The sequence below is a fragment of the Hyla sarda genome, chromosome 9 (assembly GCF_029499605.1).
Source record: "Hyla sarda isolate aHylSar1 chromosome 9, aHylSar1.hap1, whole genome shotgun sequence".
Classification (NCBI taxonomy): Eukaryota; Metazoa; Chordata; class Amphibia; order Anura; family Hylidae; genus Hyla; species Hyla sarda.
Window position 1 is genome coordinate 9,016,587 of NC_079197.1, and position 17,830 is coordinate 9,034,416.

A 17,830-nucleotide genomic window follows, 5' to 3' on the forward strand; every position below is an offset into this window, starting at 1 on the left:
TGGACCAATTAACGTCAGTCCAGCCCCTGCCCATATAAGGGAGCTGCGTCCAATTATCGCTCTCTTGGGTGTGGCTGCTCTCGTGGATTCCGGACTAACAGGACGGTGCTGCGCAACTTTCAAAGACACGCTAGGCCTCAAAACCTACGGCCTCAGCAGAACCAAAAATCGTGAGTCTTATACTAATTCCTGCTAATACTAGCCTGACTACTGGACCGCAACTAATTCACCTAAATCCAGTGGAACAGCACAATAGACTAGAGACTCTTAAAGCTAAAGTCCCAACCATTGTCAATCTCCAAAAGGAAGCTGTATTGATGAGAGAGAATCTTCAGTAAAGTTAACGCTGTTTGCAGAAGCTTTCCGGTTGTGGACAATCCATTATTACTCACTACCTCAAACCCATTATCATCTACCTCCCTATCGTTCCTGGGAAGGGCGGCAGTAGGAAAAGCTTTGAGGAGCCCTCACCCTGGCGTCACGAATAGCAAGGGTTAACAAGCACCCTTTAATACCAGAACAGCTACACTCCCCATACCCTACACCCCCCAAGATACCACAAATCTGTTATAAAGGCTCTTAGGGGTATTTCAGCAATAGGAAAACCATCTTAAAAATCAGTCGGGATGATATAAAAATAAAAAAGAAAACCATACTCACTTGCCTTGATCCCCTGCTGCTACTGTTCTAAAGGATTCGGGTCCCTGCTGCTCACCACTGATTAGTGGATCCTGTGATGCATCATCTCCGCATGAACAACCTGCTCAGCCAGTAAATGGCCGCTTTAGTCAATAATTGGCTTCATGGCTTCATGCAGGGACAACATGTCACAGAAACCAGGAAAAGGTGAGCATCGGGGACCAGAAGTCATCAGAGCAACAGCTGTAGAGATCAGGGCAGGAGAGTATGGTTTGTTTTTTACTTTTATATCTCCTTTTTAATGTGCTTGTGACGCTGAAAAGAGCCTTATAAGTCTGTCCACCCAGTCAGTGCCATATGGATGGGATACAGACATATTGGCCCTGATTTACTGTTGTAAACCCGACAAAACATGTCGGGTTTACAACAGGTCCGATATGTCTGTATCCCATCCATATGCCAGATTGGGCGCCAGAATTGAAAACAACCCGACTAACTCTCTATTTTACTGAGAAACCCCGAAAAAGGGGCGTGACTGACAAGAAAGTGGTCGTGGCCACAAAAAGGGGCGTGTCTCCGACATTTTCACACAAAAAAACCTACATATTTACTAAGGTTTCCACAGAAAATGTGATGGATTTGAGTTGAGGAAAAAACAGACAGATAAAGGGGGGGGGGGGGGGAATGTAGGGGAAAGTGCAACATTTAGGGAAACCTTAGTAAATAATGTGGAAAAATACTTGCAGAGATTTAAAATCCACAAAGAAACCTACACAACACTCTTAGTAAATCGGGGCCTATTTCTTCCTCTGTAGACGTTTGTTCCTGAGATCAGTATCAAGTGACCATGTTCTAAATCTAATGTAATTTCATTTAGGACAATTGTAACATTTTCAAATCCTTGTGTAAGTTTTTGATTTTAATCCAACAGATCAACCGAAACATGTAGAAAATGAGACAAGTGATGGTCCTCATCAGACATTGGCGTCAGCACTGAATGTTCCAGAAGTTCAGCCTCTGGATAGAGGTTCACAGAGCTCAGACGAGGGATGTCCCCTAGGTACCGGACATGATCCCATAGACGATCCCCACCAATGTCTATTAAAGGAAGGCGCTGATGACACCAACGCACGATGCAATAGCTCGGATGGGTCTCAGGAAGACGACACCCACGACGCTGCTGATGAGACTCAACAGGTTTTGCATCTTCTGGAGCAAAGTAGTTTGGAAACCAAAGGCTTAATGGAAGAACCTGAAACCTCAAATGTGGGTGACCAAGAGGTGACTACTGCGGAGGATGTGGGGAGATTAGATATAAGTGAATGTCTACAGCAAGACTGTGTGTCCGCTCCAGGAGACAGAGATGGTGAGACTGGTGGCCTAATGTATGATGGCAGCCGCACCCCACAGTCTGTGCATGATAATGAAGAGACCTCACACAAGGTATCAGAAGATGACGACACGGAGCAGGTACAAGAAAAGAGCCCTGAGCAGAGGAACATAGAGGCTTCTGCTAGTGAGACCAAAATAGATGAAATTATGGACACTGACCCAGAGCAACCGGAAGCTGCTGGTGTGGAACATGACGACCAAAAGGAAGTAAAAGACGATGCCTCAGATAATGCATTAGAGGACTCTGGGGACTTTCCTGGTATCTCCTCGGTGGCGACCAATGTGTCCCCACCCCTAACCCCTGTTCAGCGAGAGGAGGACGTCACAGCGGAGAGCCTGCACACAAAGCGAAAACACGTGTTTGTCCTAAGTGAGGCAGGAAAGCCTATCTACTCCCGCTATGGCAATGAGGAGGCCCTATCATCCAACATGGGTGTAATGATGGCCCTGGTCAGTTTTGTCCAGAGTGGAAATAACATCATCCGATCCATCCACTCCGGTAGGTGACAACTTTAACCATTCACATCCCATAACTGAGTGCACCAGATGAGGTGTTCAGACTAGACTGTATTTTAGAGCAGGTATTTTCTTTTTGTAAATGTTTTGTGTCTCTTGCTTTCAGCTGATTAGTAATACTTTTCTGATCTAGAGATCATGGCGTATATATATCTGCTGACAGATTTCGTATAATATTATCTATCTGGTGGGGGGGGGGGGGTTGTTTTGAAACTACAGAGCTGACTGTTCCATTTTCTTTCACAGAAAAGCAGAAGGTGGTCTTCCTGCAGCAGGGCCCCTTGGTATTGGTGTCCGTGTCCCGGGCTCCTCAGTCAGAGGAGCAGCTGAGGATGGAGTTGCAGTACGTTTACTACCAGATAATCAGCATGCTCACTCAGGCCAGCGTGGCCCGGATATTTGAGCGCAAGAAGAATTATGACTTGCGGCGTCTTCTCGCTGGCTCTGAGAAGATCCTGGATAGCCTACTGGACCTGCTAGATACTGACCCTGGCTTCCTCCTTGGGGCTGTGCGATGTGTGGCCTTGCCCAGCCCATTACGGGACTCTTTGAGCTCCATTTTGACCAAGGCCATCACCCCCAATTTGGTGTTCTCTATTTTAGTAGCAGAGCAGCAGCTTGTGACTGTGGTTCAGGAGCGAGCAGTCATTGAGGATTGCCGCCTGGACCCTGCAGACCTCCATCTGCTGCTGAACCTCATTGGGGCCTCTTCTGCCTTTCAGGCCGGTGAGATCTGGACTCCTATCTGCCTCCCACGATTTAACCCTGATGGCTACTTTTACGCTTATATCTCGTACTTGGACCCTGACTGCACGGTGTGTTTGGTGCTGCTTTCCACAGATAAAGAATCTTTCTATGCTGTGTCTGACTGTAAAAAGAAGATCCAGGAGGCCATGGAAGCACAGAACTCCCTGCAGACATTGGCTGGGGCCCTCCGCTGCTGCTCATATAGTGTCTCCCTTGTAGGGGTCCCTGAGCTCTTGCATTTTGTGTACAAGCCCCTTGACATCCCAGACCCGTACCGACAGCTTCCACAGTTTACCAGGTATTTTATTGTGTTTAACAGAGAGAATGTTCAGCTCACTCCCCAAGCCTGCAGCGCCCGGACTGGCGTGGGCAGCGCCTTCAATGCAGAAATGTAGAACAGACGAATGTCCAGCGCAGGTAAGAGGTAACGGAATGCTTTATTTCGGAAACTTCAGCACATGGAAGACAAGGACACAGGTGACGCGTTTCGGCACTGGAGTTGGGCCTTAGTTATAGTGACTAAGGCCCGACTCCAGGGTCAAAACGCGTCACTTGTGTCCTTGTCTTCCATGTGCTGAAGTTTCCGAAATAAAGCATTCCGTTACCTCTTACCTGCGCTGGACATTCGTCTGTTCTACATTTTATTGTGTTTATATGGGAAATAGAACAAGTAATAGATTTGTCCTGGCTGGAGCTGAATGTATAGTGAGCCCAGAGCCTGAGGATTGGCCGACTGCCTGTAAGTCAATGCAATATCCAAATTATCAGTGATAAGCTAACATCTGCAACTTTACTGCATTGTTAAAGGGGTACTCCACTGCCCCAGCGACCGGAACATTTAGTTCAGAACGCTGGGTGCAGGGGTTGTGATGTCACGGCCACACCCCTTGTGACATCACACCCCCTGAATGCAAGTCTATGGGAGGGGGCGTGACGAACGTCACACCCCCTCCCATAGACTTGCATTCAGGGGCATGGTGTGATGTCATGACCCCTGCAGCCCATACCCAGCATTCGGAACTAAGGGGAGTAATGGTCGCTGATTGTCGCACTGAAATAGTTTATTGGGTGCAACAGAAAGTCACTTAAAGTAAATCAGTTTAAACTTGTAAGCCATGAAATTATGGAAAGAGAGAAGTAGGACCTTTATCTGTGTGTGTGTGTGTGTGTGTATATATATATATATATATATATATATATATATATATATATATATATATATATATGTATATGTGTGTGTGTATGTATATATATAAAGATCTTTTTTTACTAATGAGAAATTGTATTTCATTGTAATATCAAAATCATTAGAATGGCTCCTTGATATCTTGTAAAATACGAGGATAACAAACCTTCTATTGTCCGGCAGCCCTGAACCAGATGGTCCATACTCCAATGAGGAGGAGAAGCAGAGACTCTTTGATCTTTACCGCTATCTCCACTGCCGTATCCACAACTCGGCAAGACCCTTACGGCTTATTTACCACGTGGCGGAGAAGGAGACGCTGCTGGCCTGGGTGACTTATATTTCTGTGTATATATATATATATATATGGTGGGAAGGAGTTATTGAGGGGACCATGCACAGAGGGGGAAATGTTTCTTTTTTTCTTTGTTTTATAAGGTTTATTTCTTCTGTTTATTACTTGTTGCCAGAGAGAAGGGGACAACAAAATCCCTGGTTGTCTGGTGCCATCTTATGTGAGATCCGTCACAGACTTCATGCCAGAAACAATACGAGTTGAATGGTTCCATTCCACAACAGACACCAACAGGTCCCATTGACTTTGAATAGGGTTAAAGGGGTATTCCAGGAAAAAAAAAAATTCTATATCAACTGGCTCCAGAAAGTTAAACAGATTTGTAAATTATATAAACACAATGGAGAGGCTCCTGTCTGTCTGACCGTCACTAAAGACCCGAGCAACTCAACAAACACCTATACCCACGGTGTAAAAAATAGGGACAATATATTAAAAGTAAATGGGGCTCAAAGGTCAAGGATATCTGGTTTAGAATAATTTGTATTTATTAATATAGAATGAAAAATGGATTAAATAGGGAATGTACAGGGCCCTTGTACTCCCCTAATTAATTTAATACACAGTAAAATATATAATAATCCCAATATAAAAATAGCAACTAAAAACTAAAACTAAAAATAACAACTGTAAAAATAACAACTGTAAAATTATTCTTTAGAATAATTTTACAGTTGTTATTTTTAGTTTTTAGTTGCTATTTTTATATTGGGATTATTATATATTTTACTGTGTATTAAATTAATTAGGGGAGTACAAGGGCCCTGTACATTCCCTATTTAATCCATTTTTCATTCTATATTAATAAATACAAATTATTCTAAACCAGATATCCTTGACCTTTGAGCCCCATTTACTTTTAATAGATTTGTAAATTACTTCTATAAAAAAAAATCTTAATCCTTCCAATAATTATCAGCTGCTGAAGTTGAGTTGTTGTTTTCTGTCTGGCAACAGTGCTCTCTTCTCTGCTGACATCTCTGCTTGTCTCGGGAACTGCACAGAGTAGAAGAGGTTTGCTATGGGGCTTCTAAACTGGGCGGTTCCCGAGACACGTGTCATCAGAGAGCACTTAGACAGAAAAGAACAACTCAACTTCAGCAGATAAGTACTGAAAGGATTAAGATTTTTTATTAGAAGTAATTTACAAATCTGTTTAACTTTCTGGAGCCAGTTGATATATAAAAAATTATAATAATTTCCTGGATAACCCCTTTTAATAAAGTTTTTTCTGCTGGTGTCCATTGCAGTATCTCAGCTGAGGGCAAAAACTAATATGCAGGATTTCTTTCTCTGCTCATGTCCTTTCATATAAACCACACTATGGAGCTCCAACCCTAATGTGATTGAGGCCTTAGGCTGGGTTCACGCCACGTTTTGTTAAATACGGCTCCCGTATACGGTTGGGAGGAGGGGGGCGGGGCTTAATAGCTTATTCGGGAACCATATTTAATGTATGTCTATGAGCCGACCGGAGTGAACCGCAGCCTCCGGTCGGCTTCCTTTTCGGCCGTATGCGATTTCCCGACCGCAGGCAAAAACGTGGTCAACCACGGTTTTAGGTCCGGTTGTAAAAGCACATACAGCGCAAAAATGAGCCGTCCGGCTCATTGAAATGAATTACATGCGGGAGCGCATAAAAAGGCATACGGGAGCGCAAGGTTTTAGCTCCCCCCTGCCGTATGCGCTCCCGTATGGGAGAAAACGTGATGTGAACCCACCCTTAGTGGGAAAACCAGACCCCAAAATTAAGATCCTAGGTCATTTAACTCATTTACAGCTGCGATCAGTGAGATAAACAATAATAACCTGCGTCGGTGCATTGGATGAGCCCCAGCCCTTCCTCAGGTTCAGCTATGGCAGCGGGTCTGTGGGGGTCCCGATCCATTGTGTAATACAAGGCATAATCCGGATTTCTTCTTACCTCCGCAGGTAACCAGTAAGTTTGAGTTGTACACCTCATTCAGCTCCTTAGTGACTAAGGTGGGTGCAATAAATGTCATAACCAAACTCCTACGTTGGATCAAGAGGGAGGAAGATCGTCTGTTCATTCGTTATCCTCCAAAATATTCCACAACCCCTGTCCCTGGGAAAGGGGTTAAATCCAGCCGGACAGACAGGACTGACCCCTCTCAGAACGGCTTCTTCACTGGACTCTAGTGGTGGTGAGGGTCTGCGTGTAATCTGTACCCACCATATTTCTCTGTCTAACCACTGCATTCAGAAGACCCCTCTCCGCTATGGACTATAGCAGTGGTCTTCAACCTGCGGACCTCCAGATGTTGCAAAACTACAACTACCAGCATGCCCGGACAGCCAATGGCTGTCCGGTCATGCTGGGAGTTGTAGTTTTGCAACATCTGGAGGTCCGCAGGTTGAAGACCACTGGACTATAGAATCTAACAAAGCACAGCAACCAATCAGGAGTGAGAAAAACCGACCCCTCGGACCTGTATCTACCTTTATCCTGTTATTTTTCTCATCATTGGTCAATGAATCTGCTCCACAAAAAAACTTTTTTCTTTCTTTTATTGTAATAAAAGAACATTCTGTGGCCCAGCGGGCAATACTTCCCCCACATCAGAGCAGTGCGGCCAGATCCTCCCGATGCTCTATCAGTAGATCAAAGAGTCGTCCCACGGTGGCTTCATTCACCTTCACCTGCAGAAGGAAGCGGAACGTTACGTCATTATGGGGGTTCTAGTTTTATAACAGCTGAGCCACAGTGACCGGGCCAGGATGGGGATTCATTGGCTGGGGTTTAGAGCATATTTTGTAAGAAAAAAAAGAAAGGTTATTAAAATTTATTACTAATCTACTTGATATTTTGTGTCTCCATTCTGAGATCTGCGTGTGAACTATACAAGAGATAGTGTTATCTTATCCAGACGTACACTGAATGGCCTCTTTCTTATTAGAGCTCACTGCCTATTCATGATGGTCAGGGATAGTTCTAAGGATCAGGAGGAGCAGTCAGGAAACTAGAGACGAATACAACGCTGCTGTTCGACCAATGTGTCTGAACCCATGACTGACCGCTTCCTAACATAGATATAATAGCAGATGACCAGCTGAAGGGCTTGTGTGTAAGGGAAACAGGCGAAACTCCATGGGGGCAAAATACTAAAAATTGTGTGAGAACTAAAGAAACATGGCCCGGTCAGATGGATCCAGATCTCTGTGGAGAAACATGTCCTGGTCAGATGGATCCAGATCTCTATAGAGAAACATGTCCTGGTCAGATGGATCCAGATCTCTATAGAGAAACATGTCCTGGTCAGATGGATCCAGATCTCTATAGAGAAACATGTCCTGGTCAGATGGATTCAGATCTTTATAGAGAAACATGGCCTGGTCAGATGGATTCAGATCTTTATAGAGAAACATGGCCTGGTCAGATGGATCCAGATCTCTATAGAGAAACATGTCCTGGTCAGATGGATCCAGATCTCTATAGAGAAACATGTCCTGGTCAGATGGATCCAGATCTCTACAGAGAAACATGACCTGGACAGATGGATCAGATCTCTATAGAGAAACATGGCCTGGTCAGATGGATCCTGATCTCTGTAGAGAAACATGGTCTGGTCAGATGGATCCAGATCTCTATAGAGAAACATGTCCTGGTCAGATGGATCCAGATCTCTATAGAGAAACATGGCCTGGTCAGATGGATCCAGATCTCTATAGAGAAACATGGCCTGGTCAGATGGATCCAGATCTCTATAGAGAAACATGTCCTGGTCAGATGGATCCAGATCTCTATAGAGGAACATGTCCTGGTCAGGTGGATCCAGATCTCTATAGAGGAACATGTCCTGGTCAGGTGGATCCAGATCTCTATAGAGGAACATGGCCTAGGAAGATGGATACAAATTTGGCACAAGTAGCATTAATTAAAGAGTGGTATAATATGGGGGGGGGGGGGGGTTCTTGATGTACCCTGGCTCCTCTGATAACCATAGATGGACTTTTGGACAGTAGGGTTTATGGAATCACGAAGCAACCAAGTTCATCCCTCCATGGTGGTTGTTTCCCCCTACAGCAGAAGAAGACAGTCAGCAGGACAATGCACCTTTCACAAGGGTCATATAGTCACGGATCGGCCCTAGGAACATAACCGAGTTTTCCTTGCTTCCCCAGCCTTCAGTCCCCAGATCTTAATCCTATAGACATCTTCGGGACAAGGTTGAACGCGCTGCTCATAGCACATCAGGATTTCCCTCTAATGTGCAGAGAGAACTGCGAGAAGCCATCCTGTCCACATGGTCCGATGTCCGTGCAGTACAATTGTATCATTTAGTGGAATGAGGAGATCCAATGTTCTACTAAATGGTGTTCTCTAATAAAGTGGTCATTCAGTGTACGGTATTCATTGTAGTCGCACAAAAATGGTGAAGTCCATAACCTCAGACTAATTTTTTGTTATTTTTTTGGGCTATATTAAAAACAAATCTCTGAATATTTAGATCTTTAGCTGAACCAGCGATGAGTAGAGAGGGATAAGAAATATAATATATTAGTTGTACAGGAATACGGTACCATACCTGCCAGGTCTTGAGTACATTGTCGGCCGGGATCCCACCTTGTTCCTGCCATAGGTCAATGAAATGCCGAGGGATGGACAGGTGTTCTGCTAACCATTTCCAGTCATAGCCTGAAGTAGAAACATATTAAAATATATATATATATCCCCTAAATAGGGTATGGCCATCTATTGGGTTTTCCACAATGGACGAGCTCTGAGTGTTTTCTTTGGATATATAAAGGGTGAGAATAGATTGATGGACATTTAACCCATGGTTTGAGATTATCGTGACGTCTTACCTGTAGGATGGGAGAGGCTGAGCTTGACTGTAAGTGGCCCCCACAAGGAAGGGAGAATGTCTCTGATAAGATGCTCCTCTGGCAACACAGGACCTGCAGACTGACCATAAATGAGCTATAACCTGGAGGACACCTACAGACCAGATATACTCCATCATTCTTGTGCGCAGATGTTGTGTTCCCATAACCCAGTGTTCCCAACCAGGGTGCCTCCAGCTGTTGCAAAACTACAACTCCCAGCATTCCCGGACAGCCATTCCCGGACAGTTTTGACATCTACTCAAAGCTTAAAGGGGTACTCGACTGAGAAACATTTTTCTTTAAATCAACTGGTGCCAGAAAGTTAAGCAGATTTGTAAATCACTTCTATATAAAAATCTTAATCCTTCCAGTAATTATCAGCTGCTATTTGCTCCTCGGGAAGTTATTTTCTTTTTGGATTTCCTTTCCGTCTGACCACAGTGCTCTTTGCTGACACCTTTGTCCATTTTAGGAACTGTCCAGAGCAGCATAGGTTTACTATGGGGATTTGCTCCTATTCTGGACAGTTCCTAAAACTGTGGTCAGACAGAAAGGAAATTAAAAAAGAAAAGCGCTTCCTCTGTAGTATACAGCAGCTGATAAGTACTGGAAGGATCAAGATTTTTTAATAGAAGTAATTTTTCAAATCTGTTCAACTTTCTGGTACCAGTTGATTTAAAGAAAAATCTTTTCCAGCAGAGTACCCCTTTAAACATCCAGATGTGACTGCACTACAGGTACTTCAGATACAGGTTACCCAGTATCCTGCTTTTATACTCAGGTCTCCTAAAAGCTAAGCTTCTCAATTTGTGAACGTTGTGATCATCTGGTCGTTTATTTTACACCCTGCTCTCAATGTCAAAAGGCCAGTTAAAGGGGTACTCCGGTGTGAATTCCCCCCCCCCCCCCCAAAAAAAAAATCAACTAGTAGGGGAGGTTAGAGATGTATACAGTACTGATATATATCACTAGTAGAGGAGTGTAGAGATGTATACAGTACTGATATATACCACTAGTAGAGGAGGTTAGAGATGTATACAGTACTGATATATACCACTAGTAGAGGAGGTTAGAGATGTATACAGTACTGATATATACTACTAGTAGAGGAGTGTAGAGATGTATACAGTACTGATATATACCACTAGTAGAGGAGGTTAGAGATGTATACAGTACTGATATATACCACTAGTAGAGGAGTGTAGGGATGTATACAGTACTGATATATACCACTAGTAGAGGAGGTTAGAGATGTATACAGTACTGATATATACCACTAGTAGAGGAGGTTAGAGATGTATACAGTACTGATATATATCACTAGTAGAGGAGTGTAGAGATGTATACAGTACTGATATATACCACTAGTAGAGGAGTGTAGGGATGTATACAGTTCTGATATATACCACTAGTAGAGGAGTGTAGGGATGTATACAGTACTGATATATACCACTAGTAGAGGAGTGTAGGGATGTATACAGTACTGATATATACCACTAGTAGAGGAGGTTAGAGATGTATACAGTACTGATATATACCACTAGTAGAGGAGGTTAGAGATGTATACAGTACTGATATATACCACTAGTAGAGGAGGTTAGAGATGTATACAGTACTGATATATACCACTAGTAGAGGAGTGTAGAGATGTATACAGTACTGATATATACCACTAGTAGAGGAGTGTAGGGATGTATACAGTACTGATATATACCACTATTAGATGAGGTTAGAGATGTATACAGTTCTGATATATACCACTAGTAGAGGAGTGTAGGGATGTATACAGTACTGATATATATCACTAGTAGAGGAGTGTAGAGATGTATACAGTACTGATATATACCACTAGTAGAGGAGTGTAGAGATGTATACAGTACTGATATATACCACTATTAGATGAGGTTAGAGATGTATACAGTTCTGATATATACCACTAGTAGAGGAGGTTAGAGATGTATACAGTACTGATATATACTACTAGTAGAGGAGGTTAGAGATGTATACAGTACTGATATATACCACTAGTAGAGGAGGTTAGGGATGTATACAGTACTGATATATACCACTAGTAGAGGAGTGTAGGGATGTATACAGTACTGATATATACCACTAGTAGAGGAGGTTAGGGATGTATACAGTACTGATATATACCACTAGTAGAGGAGTGTAGGGATGTATACAGTATTGATATATACCACTAGTAGAGGAGGTTAGGGATACATGCAGTACTGATATATACCACTAGTAGAGGAGTGTAGGGATACATGCAGTACTGATATATACCACTAGTAGAGGAGGTTAGGGATACATGCAGTACTGATATATACCACTAGTAGAGGAGTGTAGGGATACATGCAGTACTGATATATACCACTAGTAGAGGAGGTTAGGGATACATGCAGTACTGATATATACCACTAGTAGAGGAGGTTAGAGATGTATACAGTTCTGATATATACCACTAGTAGAGGAGTGTAGGGATGTATACAGTACTGATATATACCACTAGTAGAGGAGTGTAGGGATGTATACAGTACTGATATATACCACTAGTAGAGGAGGTTAGGGATACATGCGGTACTGATATATATCACTAGTAGAGGAGTGTAGGGATGCATGCAGTACTGATATATACCACTAGTAGAGGAGGTTAGAGATGTATACAGTACTGATATATACCACTAGTAGAGGAGTGTAGGGATACATGCAGTACTGATATATACCACTAGTAGAGGAGGTTAGAGATGTATACAGGACTGATATATACCACTAGTAGAGGAGGTTAGGGATACATGCAGTACTGATATATACCACTAGTAGAGGAGGTTAGGGATACATGCAGTACTGATATATATCACTAGTAGAGGAGGTTAGAGATGTATACAGTACTGATATATACCACTAGAAGAGGAGGTTAGGGATACATGCAGTACTGATATATACCACTAGTAGAGGAGGTTAGAGATGTATACAGTACTGATATATACCACTAGTAGAGGAGGTTAGAGATGTATACAGTACTGATATATACCACTAGTAGAGGAGTGTAGGGATGTATACAGGACTGATATATACCACTAGTAGAGGAGGTTAGAGATGTATACAGTACTGATATATACCACTAGTAGAGGAGTGTAGGGATGTATACAGTACTGATATATACCACTAGTAGAGGAGGTTAGGGATACATGCAGTACTGATATATACCACTAGTAGAGGAGGTTAGAGATGTATACAGTACTGATATATACCACTAGTAGAGGAGGTTAGAGATGTATACAGGACTGATATATACCACTAGTAGAGGAGGTTAGGGATACATGCAGTACTGATATATACCACTAGTAGAGGAGGTTAGGGATACATGCAGTACTGATATATACCACTAGTAGAGGAGTGTAGGGATGTATACAGTACTGATATATACCACTAGTAGAGGAGGTTAGGGATACATGCAGTACTGATATATACCACTAGTAGAGGAGTGTAGGGATGTATACAGTACTGATATATACCACTAGTAGAGGAGGTTAGGGATACATGCAGTAGACCTCACCCAGCCATTGTAGCGCTGCTTTTTCTCTATGCATGGCTTTGACTATATCCGTTCTTCCGAGAGACTTCAGCTGTTGCGCCAGTTTCCGTAGATGGGTGTAAAGATCCGGACGACTCTGGAAGGCCACTAAGAAATTCCTGACACTGACAGGTTGGCTGCTCTGTGGGGCGGATGTTGAACATTCATATATATAGAGCCATGATCTGTGTAAATATTCATATGAACTCTATACCCAGTGTATAACAGCTTGTGCATATAGAAAAGCATGTACACTAACCCTGTATGGCGCCATACAGTGTTCTGCCATATGGTGCCTCTATAGAGCACTAATTTAGATCACAACAGTCCCCTGATGAGGTGTACAGCCACCTAAACCAGTGTTTTTCAACCAGGGTGCCTCCAGCTGTTAAAGAATCCAAGGTATTCACAGCACTGGTAAAACGTCCATTTATTAAATCCATTAAAATCCACATAAAGTAACGTGCAATCCAACATGTTCGAGGACCTCCCCCTCTGACGTGTTTCTGCCCTACCGGGCCTTAATCATAGATACAGGGGATAGTATTCACAGGTATTTAAAACAGTCGGCTCCCCATATACTGGGAGTAGAGATTACACACATATTAAAAACACGGCAAATACAAAAATACGAAAAACTGTCAATAACTCGTAACCAAATCTAACCTATGATTCATGCCTTTTGGGTACGAGGTATTAAACATGAGAATACAGAACCCTTCACAGTTCAGCAATTTTGCCCGTCTGTCTCCTCTTCGCAACCCTTTCAATTCCAGTGATCACAAGGACACTGTGCAAAATGCGTGGAGACATTAGAAGGATTTCTGGTAGCATGAGTGGCTCCATTGATATGTTCCCGTAATCTATATTTAATACGTTTACTGGTAAATTCTACATGGCCTAAATTGCAACTTGTACATTGTATATAATAAATAGCCCATGTTGTGTTACAACTTATAAAAGATGGAATGACATACAATGATCCCGCAATAGTTTCACTGATTTCTTTGGTCTGATTCATAATGTGGTGTCCCGGTACGGTATGGCATACCGTACCTAGTGTGGTGGTCCCCAAAGTCTCAGGTAGTGTCCCCCAGGTGGAATAGCCCGTAATCGCCTCTATTCTACTCTAATTCTATAGTATTTATAGTGTATATACTTGATAATGTGTGTATTTAAGATAGTGTATAGAGTACTTACCTTGTTAGCGTTGCAGAACCTTCGGTCATGTGACCATGTTGAATCCTCTATGGTATGTTGGAGGACCTTTGGAGGTCCTTGGGTCACATGTTACCCATAACCCTTTGTAAGGATGATTGACACAAATATTGGACCAATCAGCACTAGTTCAGCCCCTGCCCATATAAGGGAGCTGTAGCCAATTATCGCTATCTTGGGTTGCTGCTCTCGTGGATGCCAGACTAGCAGGACGGATCTGCGCAACTTTCAAAGACAAGCTCGGCCTCAGCTGAACTAAACCGTGAGTTCTAAACTAATCCCCGCTAAAGTTAGCGTGACTACTGGACTACAACTAAATCCCCTAAATCCAGTGGAACAGCCATTGGCTGTCCGGGCATGCTGGGAGTTGTAGTTTTGCAACATCTGGAGGTCCGCAGGTTGAAGACCACTGCGGCCTTTGTCATCATCCAAACCCCCCTTTAGTTTTCTACTCACCTCCCCACGGTGGGAAGGAAGGGTGAGCTGGTCCGGGCCATCTATGCTGCAGGGACCGTCCGGTGGGGAGGGTTAGTCGTTCCGGGCTGTCCATTTTCACCGGGAGGCCCACTTCTCGCTCCGGGCCGGGACCCTCATAATATAATATCATTTTAAATGATGATTAATAAACTTTTGTACATTTTTAATTGGAGTTTGTAGCTCTGTTTTTTTGCTTGGTCTACATGTATTCACATAGAGCCCTCCAAAGTACAGCATGAATGTGTATAAGTCTAGACCTGCTATAATACTAATACAAAGTAAGATTCAAGGTAAAGGTCTAATGGGACTATTGGTTATATATCTGTAAAGGTTGTAGGTTTTCTGCGAGGCGCCCTCCAAATCTACAATCTATTCTGGCACCCTCACGTGTACAGGAGGATAACATTAAGAATACGGGGCTTAGTAGGAAGTGTTGCTATAAATGCAGCGGTAACTGATGCGGTTACTATGAGTTTATGAATCAGACCAAAGAAATCAGTGAAACTATTGCGGGATCATTGTATGTCATTCCATCTTTTATAAGTTGTAACACAACATGGGCTATTTATTCCATACAATGTACAGGTTGCAAATTAGGCCATGTAGGATTTACCAGTAGACGTATTAAAGATAGATAACGGGAACATATCTATGGAGCCACTCATGCTACCAGAAATCCTTCTAATGTCTCCAAGCATTTTGCACAGTGTCCTCACTAGAATTCACTGGAATTGAAAGGGTTACTAAACTATACCCGAAAGGCATGAATCATAGGTTAGATTTGGTTACGAGTGAGTTTTTTTGTATTTGCCGTGTTTTTTAATATGTGTGGAATCTCTATGCCCAGTATAGGCGGAGCTAACAGTTTTAAATACCTGGGACTACTATCCCCTGTATCTATGATTAAGGCCCGGTAGGGCAGAAACACGTCAGAGGGGAGGTCCTCGAACATGTTGGATTGCACCTTACTTTATGTGGATTTTAATGGATTTAATAAATGGACGTTTTACCAGTGCTGTGAATACCTTGGATTCTTTATCTTGAAGATGGTGGTGGAGGACAGTTTGCACGTGCGCTATCCAGCGCTATCCATACTACTTTTTCTTTCCTCAAGCTGTTGCAAAACTACAACTCCCAGCATGCCCGGACAGCTGTTGGCTGTCCGGGCATGCTGGGAGCTGTAGTTTTGCAACAGCTGGAGGCACCCTGGTTGGGGAACACTGCCCCAGACCACGCAACTAATCAGACCAAAGTAGTGTGATAGGCTAAGGGGGTGGTCTGCTTATAGACAGGAGCTTGTATAGACTAAAATAGGAGAAAAAGTGGTCTAAATGGTGGTGGTGGGTGGGGGGGTCGTTTCTTGTGGGTCAGTGTGTATATATAAGTGCACTTATATTAAGCACTTACCGATGGTAAACTAAGGAAAGAATTCAAAGACTCAACTTCTTCTGAGTCCAAAACCGGAAGATGGTCAAAAGCAGAAAGAACGTCTGTAGACCAGCAAAACACTGGAAAGAAAATCAGGGAGTAGATGTATAAGGCACCAAACTAGTCAGGGAGCAAACCAGAGAACCAAACGTCAAAATGCTCTAAACAATATCACTTTTACATAGTGGGGAAGCGTTTTATGACCCTTTGTCGGCCATTATTTGTCTTACTGGCTACGGTGGGAGGGATGGACCAAGAAATCTGCAGACTTGTAAAACTGGGCTCGTAAGAACGTAAAGGACCAATACTGAAGCCGGTGGGATCATCATGTTCTTCGGCGACATTCCTGACGGCTCCATGATGCTCCATCTCATCATCCTCCACTGGTTCCAATCTCACTGTCAGAGGAAGGATATATGAGATTAATATAAGATTACGCTTCATACAGGGACAGGTTACATTGGGCAGAAGTGACAATTGCTCCACTTTCCCTATGACAACACTTCCTGTCCTCTGCATTGGCTGCATATATTAGACAAGAATGCAAGTGATACACAATGCCCTTATGATAACAATGAAAAAAACAATGCACATGGATTGGCAAGGTTTCCCTATCCAACCTGTGGCCCTCCAGCTGTTGAAAAACTACAACTCCCAGCATGCCCGGACAGCCGTTGGCTGTCCGGGCATGCTGGGAGTTGTAGTTTTGCAACAGCTGAAGGCCCGCATGTTTGACCTCCTTGCCCTGTGATTAAAGGTATTATCCAGGATTGATTTCTTCAAAAACAGCGCCATTCTTGTCATCAGGTTGTATGTGGTATTGCAGCTCAATTCCATTGAAGTGAATGGAGCCAAGTTGTAATACCTCACCTAACCTGACAACAGGTGTGGTGCTGTTTGTCTATTCCAGGATAGGCCCTTAAAGATGATTTATGTAGAAAGCCCCATATGTAGGGTCTATGACTATCCACCCCTCCATTTACCTTTTATGCCGTGATCCATGTCTTTGGTCTCTTTTCTTTTTCCTTTAGTGAAAGTGAAACCAATGCAGCAGCAAAACTGAAAGAAAATATTTTAAGGAAGGCAGGAAGTATGTGGGTGTGCGTCCTCCTGCATTGTGCTACTCGCCCATTTCCATAAAGTTTTTCATGAATTTACAGGAAACCTGTCACATGACCAACTAGTCACATGAAGGCTTCTTTACCTTATAACATAGACATACACAGGTCTCCTCCATACACCATACAATGGATGAGAAACAAAGATATCGAGATTGGACCAGATGTAAGCACCCGAGGAAGGGAGAAATGTATCATCCGAAATGCGTTGTTCAATTGTACAAATAAAACTTTATTGTTTTCCTATTGTTGTTATTATTATTATTATTATTTAAAGGTTAATAACAGGCAAGGGTTATAACGGAGAAAACTTTATTTAAACATATTTT

At 43.0% G+C, this 17,830-nt stretch overlaps 2 protein-coding genes across 4 annotated transcripts in view; one reads left to right on the plus strand and one right to left on the minus strand.

The window, feature by feature from the left end:
• Window positions 1–7,130, plus strand: part of MON1B (MON1 homolog B, secretory trafficking associated) — a 24,619-nt gene extending 17,489 nt beyond the window's left edge. For all 3 annotated transcript variants that reach the window (XM_056538500.1, XM_056538501.1, XM_056538499.1), the window contains 4 exons: window positions 1,571–2,530; window positions 2,794–3,592; window positions 4,664–4,811; window positions 6,768–7,130. In XM_056538500.1, the coding sequence (XP_056394475.1) occupies window positions 1,571–2,530; window positions 2,794–3,592; window positions 4,664–4,811; window positions 6,768–6,995 (2,135 nt within the window). In that variant the 3' untranslated portion in view covers window positions 6,996–7,130. The remainder of the gene's footprint in view (window positions 1–1,570; window positions 2,531–2,793; window positions 3,593–4,663; window positions 4,812–6,767) is intronic.
• A 4-nt stretch (window positions 7,131–7,134) lies between these two features.
• LOC130290632 (uncharacterized) lies at window positions 7,135–17,725 on the minus strand. Its single transcript, XM_056538519.1, has 6 exons — window positions 17,367–17,725; window positions 16,614–16,781; window positions 16,363–16,463; window positions 13,243–13,402; window positions 9,383–9,492; window positions 7,135–7,496 (listed from the first exon to the last, which is right to left on the minus strand). Exons 1-6 carry the CDS (start codon window positions 17,383–17,385, stop codon window positions 7,416–7,418), a joined length of 639 nt encoding a protein of 212 aa, XP_056394494.1. The 5' UTR covers window positions 17,386–17,725; the 3' UTR covers window positions 7,135–7,415.
• Window positions 17,726–17,830: the final 105 nt, after the last annotated feature.